The sequence below is a fragment of the Schistosoma haematobium genome, chromosome 6 (assembly GCF_000699445.3).
Source record: "Schistosoma haematobium chromosome 6, whole genome shotgun sequence".
In the NCBI taxonomy this organism is placed as follows: domain Eukaryota; kingdom Metazoa; phylum Platyhelminthes; class Trematoda; order Strigeidida; family Schistosomatidae; genus Schistosoma; species Schistosoma haematobium.
The window spans coordinates 16992266-17018767 of record NC_067201.1 but is presented as its reverse complement, the minus strand read 5'-3'; the positions used below and the strand labels follow the sequence as shown (position 1 = coordinate 17018767).

Genomic DNA, 26502 nt, shown 5'->3' with positions numbered 1-26502 from the left:
ATAACTAAGTAGAATGGCCTTTTATGACACAACTGCTTCAATACTAACTGATCCTCAGAATATTAAATATTCCCATTGTGATGTGGTGTGTTCATCCTCAGAAGACAGTCAATATCAAATTATTCAAACGTTATTCGGGAAAGAATCTTACTAACCAGAGTTCGAGGCTGTGGTTCAGCATTAAACTGAACAGTAACGCATATTCATTAGTTGAGCAAATCACCTAGATAAGTTGGTACATTTGCGGTATAACACTCATGTCAACTGATAATACCAATTAAATATAATTGAATATTCATAACTTAAAACATTGAAAAATAGGCTAATACAAATGTTAAATAAAAACTTTCATATACATACGCGAGGAAGATTTCAAGTTACCTGGTTTGTTGTCAGTAAATGATAGTTTTTATGTGTAAAAATAAATATGGTAATATTCCTCCTATTCATATTCCCCGAATGTCATTTACAGCTATTCGATTGATCGCTCTTGCTTTTAATTCGCTATTTTTGTTGTCTGTCGCTAAACATATAATATTGTTCCTCTAAGGTTTTAACTTCTCAAATATCGGAGCTTTTTCTCAAACTCTATTTTCCGACGTATTGAGGGTTACTGTTGAAGTGTTGTGTGCAAATTACTTGATCTATCGATTTTACATAGATCCAGTTTTGTATTACAAAAATATCCCAGTCGCTCTCAATTAGAAATAACAGTAGGTCAAAAGAAAATATAATTATATATCTACTAAACTTTAGGACATTGAGAGTTACTGAATTACATGAGGTCACATTCTTAATTACAGTACACGAAACTTCATTATTTTGAAAAGTAATCTTAGGCTTTTGATAAAATTTTTTACACTTAACATTTCGTTGGATATTATATAATCAATCGAATTTCAACTAATACTATAGTCAATACAACCTAGCTGATTTATTGGAAGTAAAAATTCACTAAATATATAAGAAAAACAATAGTACTGATTAGAACACTTGCTTTAGCAACGGATTCTTCTCCAGCTAAAACTAAGAATTTAGCCATATCTAAACGTCGAGTTAACAATGTCCATTGTAATAATTCAGTATAGGGATAACGAAAGTATCGGTTTGATTGATTAATATCATTTGATGAAGTTGAATATGGTACATGTTGTTGTGAAGTATGTTGTCGATTGATAATATTTGTTATGTGTTGTGTAACTAATTCTTTTGAAGTGATTAGATTAGATATTGATCCAGGATTTAATGTACAAGGTGGAATCGATTTATCTGATGTATTGTTTAGAATATTACTTGAACGGGAAGTTTTATTATCCACTGGTTCCTATTGTAAAGAATATGAAGAAATTAGTGAAAATAAAACAAGAATATAACAAAGTTGTAACTTGTTTCACATAACAGTCGAAAAACATTCGTTTTCATATGAAACAATATTGAATTTAGGAACTCAGGCTTCATTGTGTACGCTTAATCTTCACAAACTCTATTTAATGACGTTAGGAGTTTTCTGAAAGCCACCCCAAACCATCAAAAGTCAGAACAAAATACACGTAGATTCGTGTCACATAGACTAGAAGCCACATTACAAAGCGGTTGATATCGTTCTATTAACGTTAAGGACTTGACAAATATACTGTTAGTTACTAATCAGTAATCGTAAGTATCTCAGTTTTACAAGAGCTAGATTGAGATCAGCTTAGAGATGTGGTAAAGTCTCAGGTTGAGGTTAGATAGCGCCCGTTTTACTCTAGATCGCGAGTACGACTTGTCGACTGGTGACGGCCAGTATGAAACGTGGTTTTAGGGTTTCTTGCCAACTACGAGAAACCAGCTAAATTGCAAATAAAAAGATTGCCTGACTCACTCTTTTTCTTTGTTGGTCCACTGTTCGAGGATTAGAAAAAATATTTAATTATTCAATTAAATTTAAAGAACACATTTGTAACTTACCGAAACTGTTGAACCGTGCTTGTTTGCAAATGTGACATTAACATTAGGTAGCCAACCGTTACCATGATTAGGTGATCCCATTAAATCTGCTGTAGATGGTTTACTACAATAAGAATGCTGATAACCACCACCGACCAAATTCTCTATTAATTGTCCAACTGATCGCAATGTAATTTTCTGTAAATTAAACATGTTATTTCAAAAGTGTATGGTATTAATATAAATCATGGGAATTGACAAAAATAATAACGACTATTATTAAAATGTAACATGAGTATTCCTATTAGATATCTATTTACTGCGAAGTAGCAGCAGAGATAGAAATGATTCAAACATGAAGTTGATGGGCTTTTAATATTAACAAATGCGTTGTAAAAGGAAACAATATTATTGTTAAAACCAACATTATCCAATAAGCACAATAAATTCAAATTTTTTCAAGTTATTCGCACCATGCGAAGCGACAACAAAAACATAAACAACATAAAACTGTTATACGCGACGATGACATAATGGCACTGTTAATTCAAAAACATAGTTGGACAATTTAGTAATGACTTATATGGTGTTTAAATTAGGTTTGTGAGACCCCCCCCCAAAAAAAATATGGGTGATCAGTGTGATAACTTGTGTCCAATTAAAGAACAGTGATTTATCGACAGGGCCATCGACGCGTAAAACACGTACGAACAGTCTAGAGCACTTATCGGTCCTGCTTCCTGGTAAGTTCAGAACACCAATCTCAGCCTCACCGATATGAATCATTTATTTCAAACATACTGGGTTTATATACCAATCAGACAGACCACATCGTACCATAAAATGGGAAATAACATTTGTACAAGATTTAGCTAAAAGTGACTGTGAATATATGAGGTTGTGATTAATAGACAAGAAATAATTCAAGAATGGAAAATCGTATAATAACAGTTCATAGGTTAAAATAAAGTTTATGATAAGAGAGAAATGGATATGAATAGCTTAGTTAATTAACGATTATACGATAAAAGTATACGCATAGTATTGGTCTACGAATGGATCCCAAAAAATTACCACTCCTTATTCTTATTGGGACATAACACTCAAAAAATAAGATCCAGACTTAGAACTTATCATTGACTCATTTCTATTTAACAATGATAGATACTTTGAAATTATATTCTAAAATCTCTCTGTTTATTACATCGTTTATTTCCTTATTCAAAAACTGTAGAACTTGGTACATGTAGAACCTAGTTCAAGTACCCACCCTACAATAGAACAGCGAGATGAAATTATCAAAATAGATGCCAGTGATAAGATTAGTACTAGGATCAAAGGTAGTACAAACAATTAGGCACAGACAATATAATTTGATACGAAAGATTTATCTCGACTAGTGAAGTAGCAAATAATGATCGAATTTGAGTCATTGAGATCATGTCTGAGCAATAATACGCAACCTCTCCAGCCTTTAAGTACGATAATCGTGAGGACCCTATTCAAAGAATCTGCGTTTACTTACTCCACTGAGTTCTAAAGTCAGTGGCTTTGTGAAATGTCACGTTTTGGCTTGTTCACTCGTAACCGTCTTACAACCTATTCCTTCCTACCCCATCAAATATTGATTGTCTATTCACATGTGGTTCAGCATACATAATACATCTCCCAGCCACTGCAGCAGATAAAGACTCACTACCTCGTCAAATAATTGCTCATCTTTACTTAGTAATCTCCATTCAACAGCAGCTGTATCATACCCTTATATGTGATGTATTTTTACTACCATTGAAGTAACTGCTTCTATGAATTCGGTGTCCATCTTGTGCAAATGAAGTCTAGCAACTTGGATTGCTGCATATATGTGCCTGATCCTACGTTGTAGTTGATTGACTGAATTGCCTCTTATTGATTTCTACTCCGGACTCACTAAGAGTGACTACTTGTAATCGTGTTGAATAAAGTGTTGTCTAGTCTACACTCTGGTACTCTTTTCAGGGTCATAAATCCTGAATTCGATGTAACCTGATTAGTCTTATTATCATTTTAACGTATTATCGTAGTATAGTTGAAAGTGAGAAGCATATTTTAAACACCCGCTATAGCACTAAGAGAATATATATATATATATATATATATATATATATATAATTCGGTAATTCTATGTGAAGTCACACTAACTTTTATTATTGTCTGTCAGTTATAGTCTTGAAAAAAATAAGTTATTGTAGTATGCCCTCTAAATATTTTTATTTTGACCTTGTATACAAAACTGACGTACATTAATACGATGTGTAAAATATTTTTTGTATTATTGACTTCGCTATGAGATAAAACTGTGTTCATCTTTAAAAAAAATATCATAACATTCAGATATCATCAATAGTTTATTATTTTTTAAGTTTTCTTATATGTTTATTTCTAGGTAACTTGCAGTAAGGATTAATATAAGTTAAGGAATTGATGAAAACTAAAGTTAACTATACAGCTATTTCATTGTTACATGTTAACAAAAATCCCACCATGGATTGAGTAAGAAACCTTCACGTCGTGACTAACACTTAACGCTTAGAACCAGAGAGTTAAAATCTAATGAACTTGAGTTTAGTTTAATATATTTGCTTGGATTCCTGGTAAAATTATTGTTTTCAAAGTTTCATATACACTGAATATCATATATTCAGATAAGAATATTTCTGTTTATTATATAATTTTGACTGAAAAAAACTATCAGTTTCCTAAAAGTAATTTAACGCAATAAACGTTTTGATAAGTAAAAGTTAATACTAATGTTAAATGATTTAAGGCAGTTGGTGGAATTCAATCAAGACTAAGAACTGAATAATAGTATATAGGCTATTAGTACTTAATGTTATAATTCATTAATTCCATATTTATTATGAATGAAAATCACATAATGATTTGACAGAAACAAAATCACTGAAGAGCATAAATCTTGACAAAAAAATTATTTAATTAAAGACTTGGCATCTAGTAGAACTATCATTAGAGAGCAGACAATATCATATTTTCTAGGTCAAGATGTTAACCTAAGTTTGTTGATTCAGTTTATATGACGCATGTGAAGATACGAGAATCGAAATCACAATAAATCGTTGGATATCAGAAAATAGTTATCCTGCTGCATTTGATCTAGTTTCGTATTCATAATTCGCCATTTTCGGAATGTGTTTCATTTTGTTTGTCAGTCAGAAATATTGTACTATGAGTTCTTGATGTTGTGCATAACCCTTATGTACCACTGGAAATTAAAATTATCTAAAGTGGTTATCAGCCTTTCAAGAAATAATCCGAAACAAGAATATGTCCCTTAAAATTTGGATATTCAAATCTGAAGGAATGTAAAATTCAAGCTGACTTATATTTCATTTTTATTAATCCTATTGACAAATAAAAGGCGATTCGTAAATTATGTTTAATCATTTAGGACCTAAATCTTCAAAATCGAATATGTAAGGTTTCATTGGTACAGGAGAATAATAATGAGTTACCAAGACAGTGTAAAGGCAAAATGATTAATTGACTGTGTAAAATATTCAATAAATTGAAAACATAAACAAATTTTTACTTTTAAACAACAGTATAATTGTGCTTATAATATTTTAGCATGTATCATTGTTCAAAACTAGAAGAATGAAATATAACAATATAATGTTTACACACATAAGATTTAAAAAAGGACAATTTATTAAACCAACATGTATTGTATTCACTTTAAAGTTACTGTTTACCTGTTTTGTTCCTAGAACTTTTGCAAATAATTTATGAAAAGATTGGTTATTCACATCAACATTATATAATTCTTCCAAACGTTCACGAGTTAAAAATCGTTGAATTCTTAATCCTTTAGTAAGTAATAACTGCACGAATTCCAACCGATCATTTAATAAAGCATCAGCCATAGCATTTTCAAGTGTCGTTTTCTGTAGTTTAGTTTTTAAAAAAATAATGACACAAAAAGTCAATTGGCTATTAATTAAAAAAGATGCTACATCTTTATTGAGAATAGGTAACAGTGAAAAAGGGAGCGATTTGCACACCTGATAATCTATTTTACTGAAGATACATATTCTTTGTAGACATAACAGTATGTTCTGACTAGTATGAAACGTAGGTACAAAGGTTGTTGATCGATTTGCTCCAAGAACCGAGCGATTAAATAGTCAAGTACTATGTGAGTGTGAGTGAGGCATAAAAATATTTTCGTTTTTTAAAGTACTATATACGAAGATAAACTTAACCGTTCTATAATCTAAATTAATCTATAACTATTTTAATTGGTGAACTCTGAACAGTGAGAAATGCATAAATGATTCCAAATTATGATAGTCATAGACCGTGTGAATGATATAATACACTAGATAATGTTATTTTTATATTATCAAATAAATTCTCGTTACAAATTTAAAGAAAAAATCCTTACTAGAATTTAATTAAAGTTAACCTTTTTCGAAATTCAATAATAATGAGTTGAAAGATTAATATTCAAACGAATTTTGTTTGAAAATGAAAAATTTGTTAGGTAATAAACGAAAACATAACTGGAGGTAACCAGTTTATTACGTGATGCAAAATTATAGAATATCTTGTTAAAATATAAGAATCATAAATAAAATACTTTATTTGAAAATATTCTATCAACTGTTCTTTACATTCTGTATGATCCTTCCAATTTCTTAATATTTCCCATTCTTTTTTCATTAATTCTATCTTCTTAGCTTTCTGCTGAGATGCATTTCACTTGTGATCGATGTTATATACTACTTATGTTTGTTGACATAAGTAGCATACACCACAAGTATAGTAAGTTAAGCTATTATAAACGATTTGCCCACTGATCGCTAAATTATATATTGACTGACTAAATATTTTGTATCTTTTTAGCATATTCTCCCGCAACAGTTGACATACAAAGGAACTGAGTAATATTTTCAATTTTTTTTCAAAATTTCTTTACGTATAGAGTCTATATACATATTAGAGTTTAAGTGTCAATAAACCTATCAAGCAGTATTTTCGTTGTGGTTAACTGAAGTCCAGGAAAATGGATAGTAATCATCTGCTCACTAGTGACTGACTTCAAGAGATACTCTTGGAGTTCTAGTGAGAAACCGTTGCCAGTGGAGTTCAACCAATTCTGTTGTGAGATATCAACTCACTGAAGACTATGGTGTACGGTGGCACAACTTCGTGGGATTGGTTGAAGTTAGACATTACCACCGTTGGATGCTGGCTCAGTGGTCTAGTTTGTTAAGCGCCTGGAGCGAGGCTGATGTGTCCTGGGTTCGAATCTCACGAGGCGGGATCGTGGGTGTGCACTGCTGAGGAGTTCCATACTAGGACAAAATGGCCGTCCAGTGCTTCCAGGTTTTTCATGGTGGTCTAGCTTCAATTGATCCATGATTTCAGTCAGTGAAGTAAATTATTAGTTTGAAAATTGTTAATGTTCAATGCTTTAACTGTTTGAGCAAACTAATTACAGCTACTTTAGTACATTTACCTAAGGTGGATCGTGGTAACGGTATTGTTACTTAAATTTCAAATTTGTGAAACGGAATATCCGTTCGATTTCAGTATCCTTCAGTACTAAGACTTAACGAAGTAAAAAGTTACGACTTTAAGTTGGGTGATACATGCACCAATTAAACATCTCTAGTATCCTATTGAATAATAGCAGTGATCTATTTTTAAATAAACACCAAATAAGTTCTAGAATGGATATTTAAAACTTACAGACCAATTGTTGAATTTTGCAAATACTTTAGAACGTGCTATATCTGGCCTATTCCATGCCATAGTTAGTGATAATTGTTCAGCTGGTGTTAGATTTTGACCTGAAACTATAAAAAAAGACAAGATATTTATGTAAGTGAAATAACTGCGAAAGTAGGAACCAGGATTCTCTAAAACAGTGAACAGTGTTACGAGCCTCTATTTCACTGAGAAATATATCTATGCAAAACATGAAATAAACAGAAAAATGAAAGAGCTGAATTCATACCATAGAAGAATCCTATAGTTTTTTTTGCATTACAAAAGATTATTTAATAAATGATTCATCTGTTTATCGGTATTCTCACAGAGGAAGGTAAAAATTTTGGCATTGTGGCTGACCGATTTAGATGGTCTTAGCATGAGCCTCCTTGGAAATAAGCATCCACGATTCGACAACAGATCAAAGCCATAGCCATCAGACCTGGAGATGAGCAACTAATTATCAGATAAATGAGTTGGCATCCAGTAGTCCACATTTATAACTTCAGTCTATTAGGTAGACCTCAGCATTGATTAACATTAATGGGTAATTCCTAAAGTTTCAGAAACAAGCTCTGATTGGTGGAGTTCAAGTACTTAGTTTGCAAGACGAATATCATCACTGACAAAGGATAGTGGTCGAGTAACAATGTGAATTGGTTGGAGTTAGACATATAAACCACTGGTTACTAACTTGGAGGTCTAAGGGGTTATAGCAAGGATAAAACAGGTGCACAGTGATTACTGTTTGTCATTTATTGTATAGATAGAACCAGTCTGTGATGGTAGCGAGCATGACACTTATTTTAATATAAGAGCCTACAGCCAAATGACCGAGAAGCTCAAATCTATAGAACGTAGTGTTTTTATAACATATGATGTATCAATAAAGTTATTAAAATGCAGCCTTCACCGATTTAATAAGATTGTATAAATATTTTTGTAGATCACTGATTTTGCGTCAATCAATTAGTTTACTTGATGAAGTGATGTTCAGACATGTAAACGCAATATTAATCCAAGAAATAACTGACTGCTGAACAGAGTCGTTTGTTAGGATGTAAACATTTTGGTTTTAGTTAATACAGTGAACGCAGACATCATATAGAATGCTTCAAAATTAGTCACCGTTGTGCAGCTGGATAACTTCCATATTTTCATTCCAATCGTGAACTTGCTGTCACACTACATGACCACTTATTCCCTTTGAATAAACATATGTAATTCTTGTACTAGATTACATATAATTATTTTTTATGCTCTGCTTCCCACTTGTCAGTTGTCTATGATTCTAAAATGTAGTAACTTGACTCGATGCACATTTTTACCGAGTACTTAAATTGATTTATTTAAGATTTGGGGATGTTTTAATGTGTACATTCAATCTAATGGATTCCGCCAAAAGAAAAACGTTATCTATCAGTTAAGGTTTATGCACCAAGAAAATTATAAATTAATCTATGCCATCTTTGACTTAACTGTTTTTAATGTAATAGTACGGTGATACAAGACGTTCTAAAGTGACTTTGAACATCATTAAGAAAGAAATTCAAATACTGTTATTATTAGTAAAATAACGATATATTTGTAATATTCCTGTAGGTAGAAATCTGGATTTGTGACGTTTCGTGACTTTAATCAAGGATTTCACAAATATCAAGATGGGGATTTGTAGAGGTTGTAGTAATTTTAACAGTTGGATTCATGAATCGATCTCAGCTATACCACTATTGAAAACCTGGAAGGACTAGTGTAGGACTCCTCAGCAGTGCGCATCCACGATTCCACACGTGGGACTTGAACTAAGGGCCTTCAGTATCGCACGCCAACGCTTAACCTCTAGGCCGCTGAGCCGGCATCTAACGGTGTTTAATGCCTAACTTCAATCAATCCATGAAATTGAGTGACACATCCACCGTTGTCATCAGTGAGTTGCTATCTTACAACAGACCCGGTTAAAATCCGCTAGTCATGGTTTTTCACTAGAACTCCAGGAAATACCTCTTGAAGACCATCTCTAGTGAGCATATGATGATTATTATCAAAAGTGGGTTTTATGGAGATTTTTAGCAATTTAATAGTTGAATTCATAAGTCAATTGAAGCTATACCACAATGGAAAACATGAAAACACTGAACAACTCATGAATTCAACTATTAGATTAATATAATATTCACAAAAATCCCTCTCTGATGATAATAAATTATTTGTTTAATAATCTATCTTATACATTGACTTCTTAACAATAATCACAACAATGTAATTCATTAAGAATTAGAATAGAAATAGACTAAAGTTTTTGGTAGAGTTAGACAACAAAAGAAAACATTTTTAAATGTATATTAGTCAAGTGATATAAGAATTTTATTTCATATTTTTTAAGTGAGAATATCATTTTTTTTTTCAAAAATAAAAACAAAATTAAGAAAATTAGATTAAATGATTTCTCTATTTGAAAGTTTATTACAACCAAGTATATTTATTAGAATTAACTTGATGAATTATATTGTTGGTTTGGTTTAATGTCATTATTAACTATATTATGAAATAAACCAAACTAGTTTATACAAACGAACCTATTTGATGAGTTGTTGTATGTTATGTTATAACTAGTTAACTTATAAATTCTAGAAGACTACACAAATCAATAAAATGTTTTGTTAATTTTTATGACTAAAAGAGATAAGATAGGTGGTTATCATGAGGTTCAGAAAATGTTTATATACACACACCAATTACTACTGGGTATTCAGAAATATTCAGTTAAATAACTTTAGGAAAAAGTAAGAAATCATTCCAAAAGATTTTGTTACAACTTAATAAGAATGGAATGCATTAATATTTTATTCTCATTAATGTTGTTGAATAAATCTGTCAGGTAGATTAGTGAACAGTTTTGCATATTTTGAAGATATGATTACATACGAAGTAAAATCAAGGACATCCACTTTTCGTGATACACGTAATGGCTAACGAATATTCAGCTAAAATATAACGAGTTATTCCCAACTTCAGTTTATTTACAACATAACGCAATCTTCATCCAATGTAATGAAACATTTAGTCTTTTACCTCAAAAGTGGTTGAACTTTATAGATCATAAATTCAAGTTGAAACTTAAGAAAATCCATCTGGATCGGGTAAGTTATTAAATTCTTCCTGGATTTCCACAGTTCTGTCTGTGATATTTCTTTATAAAGATAAATAATTTTAAACTCATTTTTTTCACCAAAATTTATTTACAATAAATGTTTCTCACCTTGTAAAAGAGCAGTTAATATGGTTATATCAATTTCATCACTGTCTCCTTCACCCATACGAAAAACACTAATCTATTTAGGAAAATAGAAAAGTGGAAGACGACAATTAGGATTAAAAATAGGATAGAGAATCGACGAAACCACCATATAATCAAACATAAAAACCTGGAATCATTATTCTTATTTATTATATCATTTGGCGAAGTGTTGCACAACCTGAGACTATGTGCATGTTATGATTAATCTTTTATTTTGAGGTTCGAGTATGTTACATTTTTATATGACAGAATTTTACAGTCATCACATTTTGTAGTTTCTAAACATAATTTGCCAATTATAAAATGAGAAAACGTATTATTATTAATAATGGCTTTATTCAATATTATATTTTCAGTCCAGTCCAGAAGTCTCAGTACCTGCTATTCCAATATGTTTCTTTTTCAAAAAAAAAGAAAAAAAATGTGAAATAAACTGATAACTGCATACATATATGCATAAGTTGAGTAGATAAACTAGTTGGAAGTAAATAAAATGCTTTTTAAGGAGATTTGAACCTGTACAATAGTTTATTTAAAAATACTTGATGAGAACAAGCAACTGATTAGATCAACTTTAACAATCTGTTCGTCACAGAGTATATATACTAGATAAAGTATTTTAGATTACTTTATATCTTTGCTTGCATGCATAGATTTTAATGTATTTACGTCTCGTTCTACGAGAAGTATACAAGGAGAAAGATGAGAGTGAAGAGGACGGTTTGTATCTGATAAGATAACAACTGTCAGGAGTTCGCAAGACTATAGATGTCTATCCAAAACCATAATAATAATGACCTCAAAGGATTCACCACACACACTGATAACTGCCTTCAGCACTCTCCACAATACAGCAAGGTCTTTTTTCAAAAGACCGGAAAAGAGTAATGGAGAACAGTAAAGAATAATAGATAATATGCAAGAATTGACAAATTGTAAGCGTAAATGTCCAGTAATCCGAAAACCATGCAGCTTCCTTGTGTAGCTAGTGAGACGGAAAACGCTCATCGATAACAGCAAAATATAAGAAAACTAAGAGAGGGGTCAGAGGAAAAGCTAACACCGCGATAACTGACCTTTAACACCGCGTTTATCAAAGAGTCCCCAATGGCACAAATATTACGGGATCCCAACGTGGTTTTAGGCTGCTGTTCATGTCTCAGGCAAGAGTTAACAGCTTGACATTCAGATGCATTAAGTGTGAGACCATTAACAACAGACCAACATTCAATTAGAGAAAGAAACGCATTCCTTTCTATGGGATGTAAAAAGGTATAAATCGGCATGCATACAGTGAGATGGTCCGCATATTCAACAGAAGTGTTTTTTGTGGGAGATTGCAGATCGTGCAAAAAACGGGGAAAGAAAAGGGGAAGAACAGTTCTTTGTGTTACACTTTCATAAAACAATGAAGACGTCGAGCACTTTCCTCCAAACACAGTGTACTGTTCTCTTCTAGAGAGGTAGAAACATAGGCACTACGTTATAAAGCTGTCAGTGTCAACACTGATTTACTTGTCAAGTGAAAGTTTTCCTTGAAATCGAGCCAAAGGCAGAAGTATAGTCCAGAAAGTGCATCGAACATACTTCTTACACTTTTCCAGGCTCAATAATATATTATCACGCGGAACAACAGCATCTGAAATGCTGTTTAGCATTCGTAAGCAAACTGATACGGATCAATGTGCTCTTTTAGTGAAGGTTGAAGTGGGAGTATCAACAATTTTTTGATTGATTTGAGGAAAGATGACGTTATTGTTATGCGTGTGAATTTCACATTCTTATTGCCAGAGACTTTCTTAGGTATCGGCGTTATCTTTATCTTTCTCCACATTTTCGGTATGAGATTAGTTGAGAAGGATCTGTTAAAGATGCTTGTGAATGACTAGCACAGAACGTCAGCATATTTTTAAAAAAGGAGGTTTAGGAGTTTATCAGGTCCTAAACATCATGATGAATTAAGTGACTGGAAGCATTTTCGAACATCAGTTTCAGTGAAAGTAGGAACACAACTATTCTTTAATCCTGTGGATATAGGGAGCATGACATCAGATGACTGACTATAAGATATTATCTTAGTAATATGCTAGTGGTATGATAAGGTTGCATCAGAGTAGTTCTTCAAAAAAAAGCACAAAAGCAGTTTAGTATAAGGGTGTATTCATCAAGATTTCAAGTCAAATATTTTTTTTCTAATTTAGATGGGAAAATAAAGGATTTATTTGAATGAATGAAATGACCCAGTAAATAATTTAGTTTCTTTTTATGAGTTTCACATAAAAATTGCCCAAAGATAAAAATAAACAAATTAGCGCAACCTTTTCTATCCTCCTATAGACATATATTTTCCATATAACCATATATATATACGAATATACAGCTAAAGTAAAAAGAAATTTTCATCACTGAATTCTCTTTTTCTTGGATTATAGATATTTGTTTTTATTTATTTGTTTGTTTTTATATAGTTGAATAAATTTTGTAAGATGTGAAATACAAAATCGACTGACATTTATTATGAAGGATGTGGATCAGTTCGGCATTGATAAAAACTCAGGGTCAGAATTAAGTTCACTGATTAATCAGATAAAACTATTTAACATGGCAAATTGTTATTGAATTGGTTTATTTTTACTACTAAATCAGTGTGAAATATTATCTTCTGACTTAGATAATAAAGATTCACATGAGGGTTTATCCATACTAATTTATTATTATTAATAATAGTGAATAATTAGAATTAAGATTTAAAGCATTAGAAAGATGTGATAAAATCAAATTACTGTATAAGAAAATTAAGTGTTATAAAATAATTTATATTAGGCATGTGAAAAAGATCAGCGATAGAAATATACGATGATTATAAAATATCACTAATCGACGAAAGTTAAAAATGTAACGCACTATATACAAACTTCATGAATTGTATGAGCTAAGTGCTGGCTACAAGGTCTAAACGTTTTTACTTCGATCAGTGGTGGTGGGAAGAAGATGCCTTCTACTGAGGTGTTATATAACAGGACGAAAAAATTACCGAATGCTTTCTGGTTTTCAACGGTTGTGTTGTAAAAGTCAGTCTGCGATACAAAACTACATATATATTTATAAACATTTTAAATTTTCTATTTACTATGTTGTAAATTAACTGCAGAAATTATTTGAAGCGGATAACAGAATAACAATAACCGTTTGATATTGACGAAAAATCAAAGTGCTATGATATTATAGTCTGCTAAGTTGAGATGAAAGAAATCGATTTATTTATCACACGTTTCTACCACATATGTGTCTATAAATCTCGAAGAATACTAGTCAGTGCATAGAAGTAAGCCATACGAGAAGCGAAGTAATTTTACTGTTTATTTTTCACGTAATGTCGTGAGTATCACTGATTTTATCATTTACTTAAGTGACACACTTACTTCATATTAATGAGTACTTTTCTAGCTTATTTATTCAACACGTAACCCACATGTTCTTGTTATTAATTACTAGTACTATTCAAACGACTAACTGATTGAAGAGAGTGTGCAATTCAACATATTTAACTAAATCTTGTTAAATCAAATTCAACCTCACAGGTAGATCCTAATGAAGCAACTTTAAAACTAAGAAACGTTAAAAGAATAAAAGTTAGTAAGTTTTTTTGTTTTCTTTTTAAACTTAATTTTATTACTTATGTCACAACTTAACCGTAGTTAGATGAATTCTATTATTTAAATAAAAAAATCTATCTGAATGTGAATTAACATTGTGAAAATGTAATTACATTTTGTTAAAATTCATGAAGATAAAAATTGTGTACTGTAAGAAAACTAAACAAATAACCAAACGACACCATAATGATATTCGAAGTTATTCAGTCAGATCAATTTATTGATTAAAATACACTATAAAGTCAAATCGATAGGTTCATTAAAGAAAATAAAAATCTAAAAAACACATAATGGATCGATTTCATATCCGATTTTATTATCTGTATGTGGTCAAGGTCGTTAAATTGTTCTATAATCCCTATCATATGAATGGTAATAACTATTCTTCATGACTCTTCCAGAATGATCGGATAAACTACACTACACTCCTAGACCTATGGCCCCTCAAGATTTCAAAAAATTAGCAATAGATGAATACAGAAGATATAATGGGTTTTTTAGAATATGTGATTTGGAAAAAGAAAATATCAAACAGTTGTGACGAATATTATTGGGAACAACATATCTCTCTGGTAATTGATGACAATATGTAACATTTGATTATTAATTACAAATCGTACTATATTTACTTTATATGTCTGAATATCTACTAAGTGGATAGAGTTTGATCTTTGTATGAGTGCAAAAATAGTTCAAATAGATCAGCAATTATGTTATTATGATTATTATCAAGATTAATACGCACTCGTTCACAGTTGTTTATTCACTTAAATACAAGCATAAACAAACAAGTAGGTGATTTTTACAGAAACAAAATGCAGGGCTTGATTGTACTGGCATCAAATACAGAAAAAAAAATTTTTTTTCATTTATCTTTGTAAAACATATGAATGATTATTTGCAGTGATAATAAAACATTGTCGAAATTAGCTTATCAAGTACCTAAACCTTTTAGATAAATAACATAGCACTTGGTACAAACATGTGTCGTTTCAATGTACTACAATTCAATATCACTAAATCCAGAGAACATATTAAAGTAAGGCAGATTATTGTAATAATGATATAAGTAGTGAAAGACCAAACATTAAGAATTCTGTTTTAAGGAAATGCGTGAAATTAAGGAATGTGAAGTAGAAAATGATGCTTCAACTCAAAATTTAAAAGGAGACTAAGAATTAACGCAGATGCGTGACTGAGAATAATTGTGAATTACAACACTTATGTTTTCGATCGCAGGTTACAATTTTGTAATAAAACAACTCAATCCAATGATCAGTGACTTCGTAGACTGATACTATGACTTGATCTGACTAGTCCTGATCATTTTGGAACCAACTCATAAGCTGGGCACTACAACCCATTTAGCACCATTACATAGTACCCTATACTTAATGATATCCAGTGGTTTGGTCAAATTCAGGCAATGGTTTGAAGGCATCTACAGTGCTGTACTAGCAATCCGTGTATGTCTCTTGGATCTATAGGAAGTACATCACAGGACGAACTGTAGTGTAGTACATTCATGTTTAGATAGGCGTAATATATGACTCAGCTGGCTCTCAATCACATCGTATTGAGTTAGTTGACAGTACTAATAAATTCATAAATTCTGAGTTGTACATAAAAACAGTGGTGTGATAAAACAAAAAGGACAGGGAATTTGTGGAGACTACAAAACTCTCACAGTTTAAATCACAAACTGGATGAGGATCGTGCAATATCATGGATTGATTGAAGTTAGACACTAGCACCGTTATATATCGACTGAGTAGTCTAGAGGTTAAGCATTGCCGGTTGTGATCAGATGTCGTTTGTTGAATTCCTGGATGAGCGATCGTGAATGCACACTTCCAAAATAGAACTAGAACAAAAAAAGGTCATCCAGTCCTTTCAGTTTTTTAATGGTAATCTAGCTAAGTTCAATCCGTGATTTAAACTGTGAAAATAAATAGTGCTTCCAAAATTGACCCATTAATTAAAGATAGATTACAAAAAGACTACATAGTCATTATTAAAGCGTTTAAAATACTTAGTCAAGCAATCAGATGGATGAATAAGTTAGTTAACTAACTAAGGAAGATTGGAATGATATAATAAGTTACTGTTATAATGCTCGGTTTTACTTTGTCTAATGCTATAGCGGTTGAGTTTCCACGTTTACATGTATGGGACGTTAATTTACTTTAGACGAATATCTACACTAGATTCCCCACCAGTATCTATTATACAGGACTTCAACACAACTCAGATCAAGAACACGTGATTAGCCTGACCACAACATAAATATATTTCCGCACCAAAACCCGACACAACCCAACAATAATGAATAGTCAGTAATAAGTGAGTAGTAATAATAAGGATAAGGGGATATATAACTCATCTGACACCTGTCAGACTATCTACATGTCTGACTAAGCAGACAACCAATCATTATCATTCTCGCTCACACATCAGTTGCATACCATTAAGTAATAAATGGAGATTATAGCAATTTATACCAAGTTGACTGGTTGCAAACATGTATCACTGAGATCCCAGACAGGTGCTTGATCTGAGTGATCTATAATAAGACCCTAACGAGGATGTGTATCATCAAAGTCACACACTAGTATGAAAAAAAATGTCCGGGAATAATTTATTCTCAATGGTTCATTAGTTAATGTCAGTCAATGGCAAAACTATCATCAAAATTAATTACTGTATGGGTTTACTGATTTTGATAATAATAACTAGTAGAAGAGCTAACTTTTTACGTAACAGATGACAACACTAATGGAATAGGGAAGTTTATCTACCATATTAGGTTTGATATAGTGAGAGGTAAGAACGAATGGAAAATATATGACTGTGATATTTTACGGCATATCATAAATGTATCGGCTTTATTCATTGACTACAAAGTGAATTTAATGAATGGAAATGTATAAATGATTGATTGACGCACTATTAGGTTGTTTTTTTTAAAAAATGCAATAATGTAATCTCTAAATGAATTAATTCATTGACAATATCTACACATACATTTTGAATAGGCATGTGACAAAATTGTTTATTTAAAGTGACATTTTAAACAAATTTACATTGATAATATACGCTCAAATATATTTAAATAATTTAGAGAAAAGAAAATAATAAATTAAAACTTGAAATAAATGAAATTCATAAAGTAAGTAAGTGAATTGTTTGGCAATACATTTAAAAGATAGTTTTCACAATAAGCTAACATATAGCTGGCGAAACATTGAGTACTTATAGTTTAACACGGAATTGAACCAAATAAAATATTTTCAGGTAGTAACATTATGTAATTAGTAAATTTCAAGCGATGAAATTGTAATCTACGGACTTAAAGTTTTACAGTTTTAATCAATCAAAGATAATATCGAATGATTAAACATTTGTGGTTATGGATAAACTGAGGTTATTCATAATCAATAACATGTGTTATATCTATCACTTTCGGTAATTTTTTTTTTATAAAATTGGTTTCACCAATAGTTGCTGCATATAAGATGAACAGATCTAAGTAAATCACCTAGTTTTATTTGAATAATAAAATGAAAAGATATTTGTGAAGAGATGTTAAAGAAATCGGTCAAGATTTTATTGCTTTATTAACATTTGTTTATATATATACAATGTATTCATTCTATTCATTTTTATTATCTAGTCATTTCTCTGATATAGATTAGTGTACTTAGCTTTAAACCATATTGTTAGTTGTAGGACTGGTGATACTAACCAGTTGTTTAAACTAAAGTAGATGGAACAAGGTTTGATTCTGTCGCCTAGTGATTGTAATTCATACATATCCAGATATTTTTTTGAAATTTTATTTTGTTCACTAAAATAAATTAATAACAAGATTAACTTACAGATTAAAAAAAATTTACGTCACTCATTATTATTCTGATTTTTATGGATTTTTTAAATTTTTTTTCAACTTTTTATTAATTAATTCGAAAAAATAGTCAAAATAAATTTACGGTATTAATTACAAATTGACAAAATTTACATGTAGTGCATGTTACTTATGTTGACAGATATAAGTAGTATGTAAAACCAAACACAGGTGTAATGCATTCTCAATAGAAGATTGAGATGAAATTGAACAGAACAGAATTGTAAACAGAGAGTAATTGTAATAACAACAAGAATGAAGGAACGATAAAGTTTGTAAGAGACAAATGATGAATGATGTGCAAATGAGTCAGTCAGTCAGCTACAACGTAGGACCAGGCACATATATGCATCGGTCCAAGTTGCCATACCTCAATAACACAACAACATGGACACCGGATTCATAAAAGTAGTTAATTCAGAGGTGGTAATATATAAAAGAAAGATTGCAATAAGGATATAGTACAGGAAGAAAGAATTAGTTCGTAGAAAGAAAGATATGAAGTGATTTTAATCTCTTAGTTTAAGTGAAGACGAAGAGTGTATACACCTACGCCATTGTGATCGATTCTGAGCCATATCACTCAGAGCCTCCTCCATTGGTTACGATAGTCACGCGGATCCCAACCAAGTAGTCTGCATCTACAAACATGGCTCAGACTAGAAGTTAGTGACTTCGAGCACTGATGCCACGTTTTGGTTTGGCCGCCCCTAACTTTCTTCCAACCATCTCCAACACCGGTTAGCATTGCACATCGTGGTAATTGGTGTTCAGGCAGGTTTTTTGTAATTGATGAAGATATTTTGTAATATTGCATTAAACAATAAATTGATTCTTCCTACCTAAGTCTTTGTTCACTGTATACTAATTAAATACAGTTTAATTGTACAAATAATCACTAACCATGTTTTATTTGTTTTGTTTTGTTCATAATGATGATGATAATGATGAGATAAATTTACAAATAATAACAATAACAAATGTTTATAATTGATTAACTAATTTATCCATTTTTTTTTGAAAGTACATTTTATAAAATTATGGTCAAATAGTGACATATTTTTCATTTTATTTTAATTTTACACACACAAAAAACAAACAAAGGTACTTTTAAACGGATTATGAATTTATGAAAATTAAATGTATTGTTGTAATAAATAAGTACCTACCTATGTATTATTACTGCATGTGGGAAGATAATGATACTATCTGACAGAACATCCAATATAATATGGGTAAAACTGAGGTTGAAAATTATAATTATGTCGTTAGAAGTCGAATATTTTAAATGTTAAAACAATAGCATTTCAAATTTTATCTTTACAATTACACATATAATTTAATGATCTTTTTGTGGTGTATGCTACTTATATGAACAGACGTAAGTAGTATGCAACACCAATCGGAAGTGGAAAACCCGACAGCAGAAGGCTAAGAAGACTGAGTTGAAGAGAACAAATGGAGAAAAAATTGTAGACTGGAAGAATCATACAGAATGTAAACGACTAATAATGCAAATTTGCACATGAAATGTTTAGTGTATGATTCTTATATTTTAAGGAGAGATTCCCCATGTGTGATCTTGGTTACAACATTATATCTGATTATCAAGTGGAGTAAATGGTTTATGTGGAAAAGAGAGGACATACAAACAATAACTATTATTTTGACTGTTCGCGAAATGATTGTGTAATGAGCAAACGGGGATTCTTCTAAAAAGTTTTCAGAAGCTAGGAAAGGTCTGTAAACCATAGCATCCGATAGGCATCTAACGGAAGGTTGCATTATCAGACTTGATCGGATAATTATTTAGTCTGTTATTAAGTCTGATGTGCTTCTAGAAGGTTACCCAGACCATTCATACACTTATAAACATTCTTGTTTTCTGAACATAAATAAACATTGAAACAAAACTTCTGTTATTACTTCAGACTTCCCATCATCCGCAGCTCAAGTGCAGAAGAATCATGGGGACACTAGTATTTGGTTAGGAAGTTATTGTCCTGCTACATATCAGTCAGACTAATAAGCGATCCATTGTTCTTCGGTGTTTTTCGATAGATTTTTAAATTTCTTTGATAACTACTCCAGTTGATATTTTCACAACTGATTATTGAAAAAAAGATTATCATATACCGTTTTTGGCTTATGATGGCAAATCATAATTGAAAACATTAAACAAACTCATTCATCTCGGTTGAATACACACTGATTATGAGTTTTTTAAACATGAATTTAGTCGCTTATAAGCAGAGATGGATGGTGGCTAGCAGTGAAATGAAGAACGTGTGTTTCGTCCTATTCGAGACTCGTAAGCTGAATGTACCATGGTTCCAGAGTTGATGTTCGCTCCAGGACTTGAACGCAGTACCGTTCGCTTCAAAAGCTATCGGATAATTTACTTAACCACTGAGTCCAGGAAACTACAATCAATACAAATGAATCTGTTGTTTAGTTATAATATCTAACTAAACTTGGTAAAGGACTAATTGGTTGCTTGCCTGTGTAAGAATGCACAATTTGATTCGATGTCTTTAACAGCAAAAGATACAACTACTTTAAAATAAGTTACCTCAATAATTTTATCGAGACTCGCAAGATATCTGTGTTTATAATGTCTGACTATTCACAATAATTAAGTTTGCTTAGTTATGAAGAATACTTCTGAATAATGTTGGAGAAAGAAAAACTAAATATGAAAATCCATCCTGTAATCAAAATCGATTATTCAAAATGAGACAGTATATACCGGAAACCAATCAAGATGTAATATCAATAACTTTGACATAAACAATGTAAGTGGATCGACTCTATTTATCACTATTATACATCAGCACACTACGGTGACATTAACCAGATGAGTTAATATGATGTGGAAACATATGACAGTTCAAAAGGGATAAATAATATATGTAAAATGCAAAGTATGATATATTATCGAAACTCAAGAAATATTCGATTATAAAATAATGAATATAGTTGCAACATCGTAATACATCTGCTCCTGAATTTTCATAGACTATAATTTATAGCCGTGAACTAATAAAAAACAAACTGTTTATCTTCGAATTTATCTAAGAATTTTTTACTGATTCGACATACAAATTTCTTGCCTTTTTTAATACAAAGATTTATGTAACAAAGAAATAATTACGCATATTTCATAGGTTCTAATTATTTCAACCAATGAGAATTAAATTTATTTGGAAATTTCCATGGGGAAATAATACAACTTTTATCATAGCAAGAATGAAATAGATTAAAGGACAGCAACAAAAATATATAAACAACATTAAAGATAGATATTAAATTAACTTACTAAATGTCTACGTTTCATGCATAATTTCAGTTCACTATACAATCCTTCAGCTTCGAAACGTCTAATTTGAAAAGCTCTAGATATATTTGCTACCATTTGATCACGTAATTGTGTACTAAGATCTCTGGATTGGACAATGGAAAAAAATACAAAAAAAATAATGATTAAGATTTAGGCATATTATCAAATTTAAAGTGAGGTTTACTGAAAAACTAACATAAAAATAAGAAAATAATTGAAAACAAAGAAGCACTGAATAAAGTAGCAGTTTACTACTTCATCTTTTAAATACTGAAATTGGGATATACAATTTGATAATTAATAAACTTTAATGAAGTATTCAAAAACAAAGAATATTTAGGCGAACAACTGTTTTCAATAACTACATTATTAGGCTCTATACTTGTATGATCATAATTATTCTGTTATTTTACAATTGCTAGAATACAGTATGGCAATCAATGAGACAGTGGTATGTATTAAAAAATGATAAACGTTTGCATTTGTTACTGTATAAATTATTATTATTATTATCAGCTTTATTCAATATTATATTTTCGGTACAATATAGGATTCTCAGCGCAAAGTATTTCAACAAGTTTCCGTTTCTTTCTTCTTGGTCGCTCCTGGCGATAAATATTGAGTGATAGCCGGTCAGATGTTAGCAGTTCAGTAAATGAACATCTGAATAATGTACATTCTTTTCGCTGTATATTGCCAGCAACCACATTGTCTCTTATTGAGTTTTTTGTAACTTTGACAACGAAAGGTTGTACACTTTTCAGAAACGCAGCAGAATAGGTTATGTGATTAATAAACATAATGATATATTAAAACAAACAAAAATAGATAACTTGTTGAAATATCTAGATGGCAGGAACAGGTAGCCCAGAAGCTCAAGCAGGCCGCCCTTTCAACATATCATTTGTAAATTCGGTAATTTATAAAATATTAGAATGTTTCATTGTAAGATGTCAAATTATGATCAATATAATAATAATAAAGTAAATCATGCGAATAAAACAGAAAAGTTGTAATAAGAGACAAATTTTATTAGGGCATTTATGATAAGACGTTCATGTGAATTGGGAAAGATAAATATGTAAATTAGGATTAGGGTAGAGCAGATATAAATTAACGAATTCAGAGTAGAAGCAAGGTGTTTAAGGATGTCTAGTTTAGGTACTATGATGATCCAACCGTCGACGAAGGTAAACACAAGAACTGAGCATAGTCAACAGATATAAAGGTTTATGATTTTTTAAAACAACAACTTTCCATTCGGAGATCCGGAAAACTAGTGATGAATCACATTTTTGAAAATCGTCTATGAATATGATTCTAGGAAATTCTGAAGCGACATGGGAACTAACAAATCTTGGAGTCTGTAGGTTTCAAAAAGGCTTTAAAATGACAAAAACGAGGATAATATAAGAGTGTAGCCAAAAAGTAAGTATTTTGTTGGAAGTGAGACTGGTGTACTCTAAGTTCTGTAAAATAATGTACTTGCAGCTTGATTTAGAGCACTTAAATTGGGAAACTAAGTACATGCAATTTGATAGTATGTAGTAATGGTCCCACATAACATTTGATTATAATAGCAAAATGATTTATATCAACGCAGTAAAACATATATCTTGGATAAAAAATACGAGAGTGAGTTAGCAACATTGAACCAAGTATTGTATAGTAATAAATGTTATCTTCAGTGCAACAGAAAGTTCCCATTCATGAACGTAAGATCATTAGCAATAAAGAGGTAGGTATAACAGTAATTAAACTTGAAATGAAAATACTTTTGGTTCGGCAGTGTTTGTCGAAGAGAATTTGTTAGCGGTAGATGAAATAATATCAGTCAGAGATTTACAACGCTATGTGAGACGAATCACAAGAAATTTACATTTATCTACATGATATACAGTAATAATAAATAAAATAATTGGTGAGTTATCATTTGTGACTACTTATCTATTTGTCTGGAAATAACTGGAATGGATATTCTAAATTGGTTTGCTTAGTGGTTGAAGCAATTGGCTTCGATCAAATGGGTTGAAGGTTCAAAATGTACTCCATCCTTCTCGCTTCAGACAACCAGGAAGTAACAAGAAATCTCATAAAAAAGGAATACAGATCAAAACCTAGGATATGAACCTGAATTTAGTAAATACATGTGAATAAAAGCCCTTTCATACATTTGATTTCGTTTCTCTAAAGAGCATCAAACACATCTACTTTTACAAGTTACATCATTGATTTATATTTGTTAAACAATCATCGAAACTATCAAACACTAAACAACTGTTTCCTTCTAGTACCAAACTCATCAATATTACACATCCATCACATCACCACAAGTCGAACTCACGACCTGTACGACTTGCAGCAATCTCTCAATCCTTAGACTACTGAGTAGACATCCAATGATTTACATGTCTAGTTCCAATCAATTCGTGATGTTCTACAACCATCTTCCACTAACATTGATGGTTAACTGTCACACACTCGACTCATTTGGATCATACATGTCACCGTTTCTCACTACAACTCTGAGAGGTACTTCTCGAAACGAGTCGCCAGTAGGTGCATAATTATTATTAATGATATTGCTGAGTCCTATACGAGGATAAAACATATGTCAATTGCCCCATGGTTCTCAATTGTTGTCTACCTAGGGACAGTCCGTGATGTGAGCTATGAAATTCAATAATCTCATAAGCCCCTATACCTTACTTTTTTCGGTTGTTGAAATCTGAGGTGATTAATTTGTATTATTGTATCCATCTAATAATTTTTTTGAATAGTTATTCACATTTAACTTGGTGTGTTTAATAGAAATAAAAGAAAGTGAAGTTTAGATTACCCATCTTCGTTTGCATAACGATGCATAAATGCTAAAAGATCTGCCGCACGACCGCTACCATCACAAACAACAATTGGCACTGGATTTCGACCTGTTACTAACTCAAATACAGTACGAAATGTTTGTGTTCCACCTTCCAATAGTACACCAACAATTGGAACACGAGACTTGGATCCACCTATTTCAAGAAAAACACGGTATATAGATAAATATGAGTAACTTTTATTGAAATTAAAAAAGTACACAAGATGAACTGAGCAAGAAAAAAAACTGTGCACAAGAATTAGTACACGATCATGGATGAGAAAATTATAAAAAGATTTTATGAAACAAAAAAATTGTGTATAGATACAAATAAAATTGCTCTCACCGAAATCAAAGCGAAGATGAATACAAATATAACATCGAATAGATTTGTTTTAATTTTATAAAAAAATGTAAATGTAACTTATGCTGTGAAGTTAAATTCATAGGAAACTTCATCAAACAAACAAGTGGTCATGTTCGCTTCGAACAGTAACTTGAATACTAATAATCATAAATTACAGGATCATTACTAAAAATAAATTGCTATATTTCTTTAATTCTAAAAAAGAGTTTCAATCTGTCGTAGCCTTTTATGGAACGCAAAATCCTCCTAAACAGTTCACACTGGTGTAGAGTTGTAGGAAATACAATATTCCACATAGGTTCACTCAAATTCAAAGCCATGAAACAGATTCTTGGTGGTTGACTTTCAAGCTTATTCACGAACCTCAAAATACTACTTCATCTAGCTAGGGTCAATAACTAAACAATGTTTTCTATTTAAAATTGAATAATCATTATTTTAAGGATGGAGAGTGAAGGCAGCTGATCAGTCTGTGAATTAAATTACAAAATGCAACAATTTCCACAAACAACTTACAGTAGTAATAATTATGCACCTACTGGCGACTCGTTTCGAGAAGTACCTCTCAGAGTTGTAGTGAGAAACGGTGACATGTATGATCCAAATGAGTCGAGTGTGTGACAGTTAACCATCAATGTTAGTGGAAGATGGTTGTAGAACATCACGAATTGATTGGAACTAGACATGTAAATCATTGGATGTCTACTCAGTAGTCTAAGGATTGAGAGATTGCTGCAAGTCGTACAGGTCGTGAGTTCGACTTGTGGTGATGTGATGGATGTGTAATATTGATGAGTTTGGTACTAGAAGGAAACAGTTGTTTAGTGTTTGATAGTTTCGATGATTGTTTAACTAAGATAAGTCAGTGATGTGTACTATAAACAACTACTCACAGATTTTATGTAACTAAACAGGTATCAAATTAACACATGTTATTAATTTTTTTAAACAAAATATCACTGAATAGGAAATTTGGAGAAATAAACAATAATTTTACGAAAAGTATGATATTAATCAATTTGAAGGATTTACATAAGACTGATATTTCAGAAGAATTATTATTGGCTAAATTGTGAATTACATTCTAGGTAATATGTTGGGTTTACATGTATGTGTTGTTTTGTGTAATGTAAAAAACAAATTTATCGAAAGATAGTTTGCCGGTAGACGTTTTTTCCCCCAACAGATTGAAGATTTTTTGTCAATATTATGCATGCACTCAACTGTTTTTTTTGTGTGATACAAACACCTGATTGAATCTTGAGCAGTTAAAAGAATTGATGACTTTGTTTTTAATGCACTTAATTGTAATTTTTTTCAGTTTTACCGACAATAAAATGCAACATTACTCTTAAAATTTACAATTTGCC

General features: G+C 31.2%; 1 protein-coding gene across 1 annotated transcript in view; it reads right to left on the bottom strand.

The window, feature by feature from the left end:
• Nucleotides 1–26502, bottom strand: part of TRPM3 (Transient receptor putative cation channel sub M member 3) — a gene marked incomplete at both ends in the record, with an annotated part of 101375 nt that overhangs the window by 50529 nt on the left and 24344 nt on the right. Inside the window, 7 exons of the mRNA XM_051219466.1 lie at nt 998–1324; nt 1951–2127; nt 5682–5873; nt 7684–7790; nt 10964–11036; nt 21882–22005; nt 24742–24919. Coding sequence (XP_051065628.1) covers nt 998–1324; nt 1951–2127; nt 5682–5873; nt 7684–7790; nt 10964–11036; nt 21882–22005; nt 24742–24919 — 1178 coding nt within the window. The remainder of the gene's footprint in view (nt 1–997; nt 1325–1950; nt 2128–5681; nt 5874–7683; nt 7791–10963; nt 11037–21881; nt 22006–24741; nt 24920–26502) is intronic.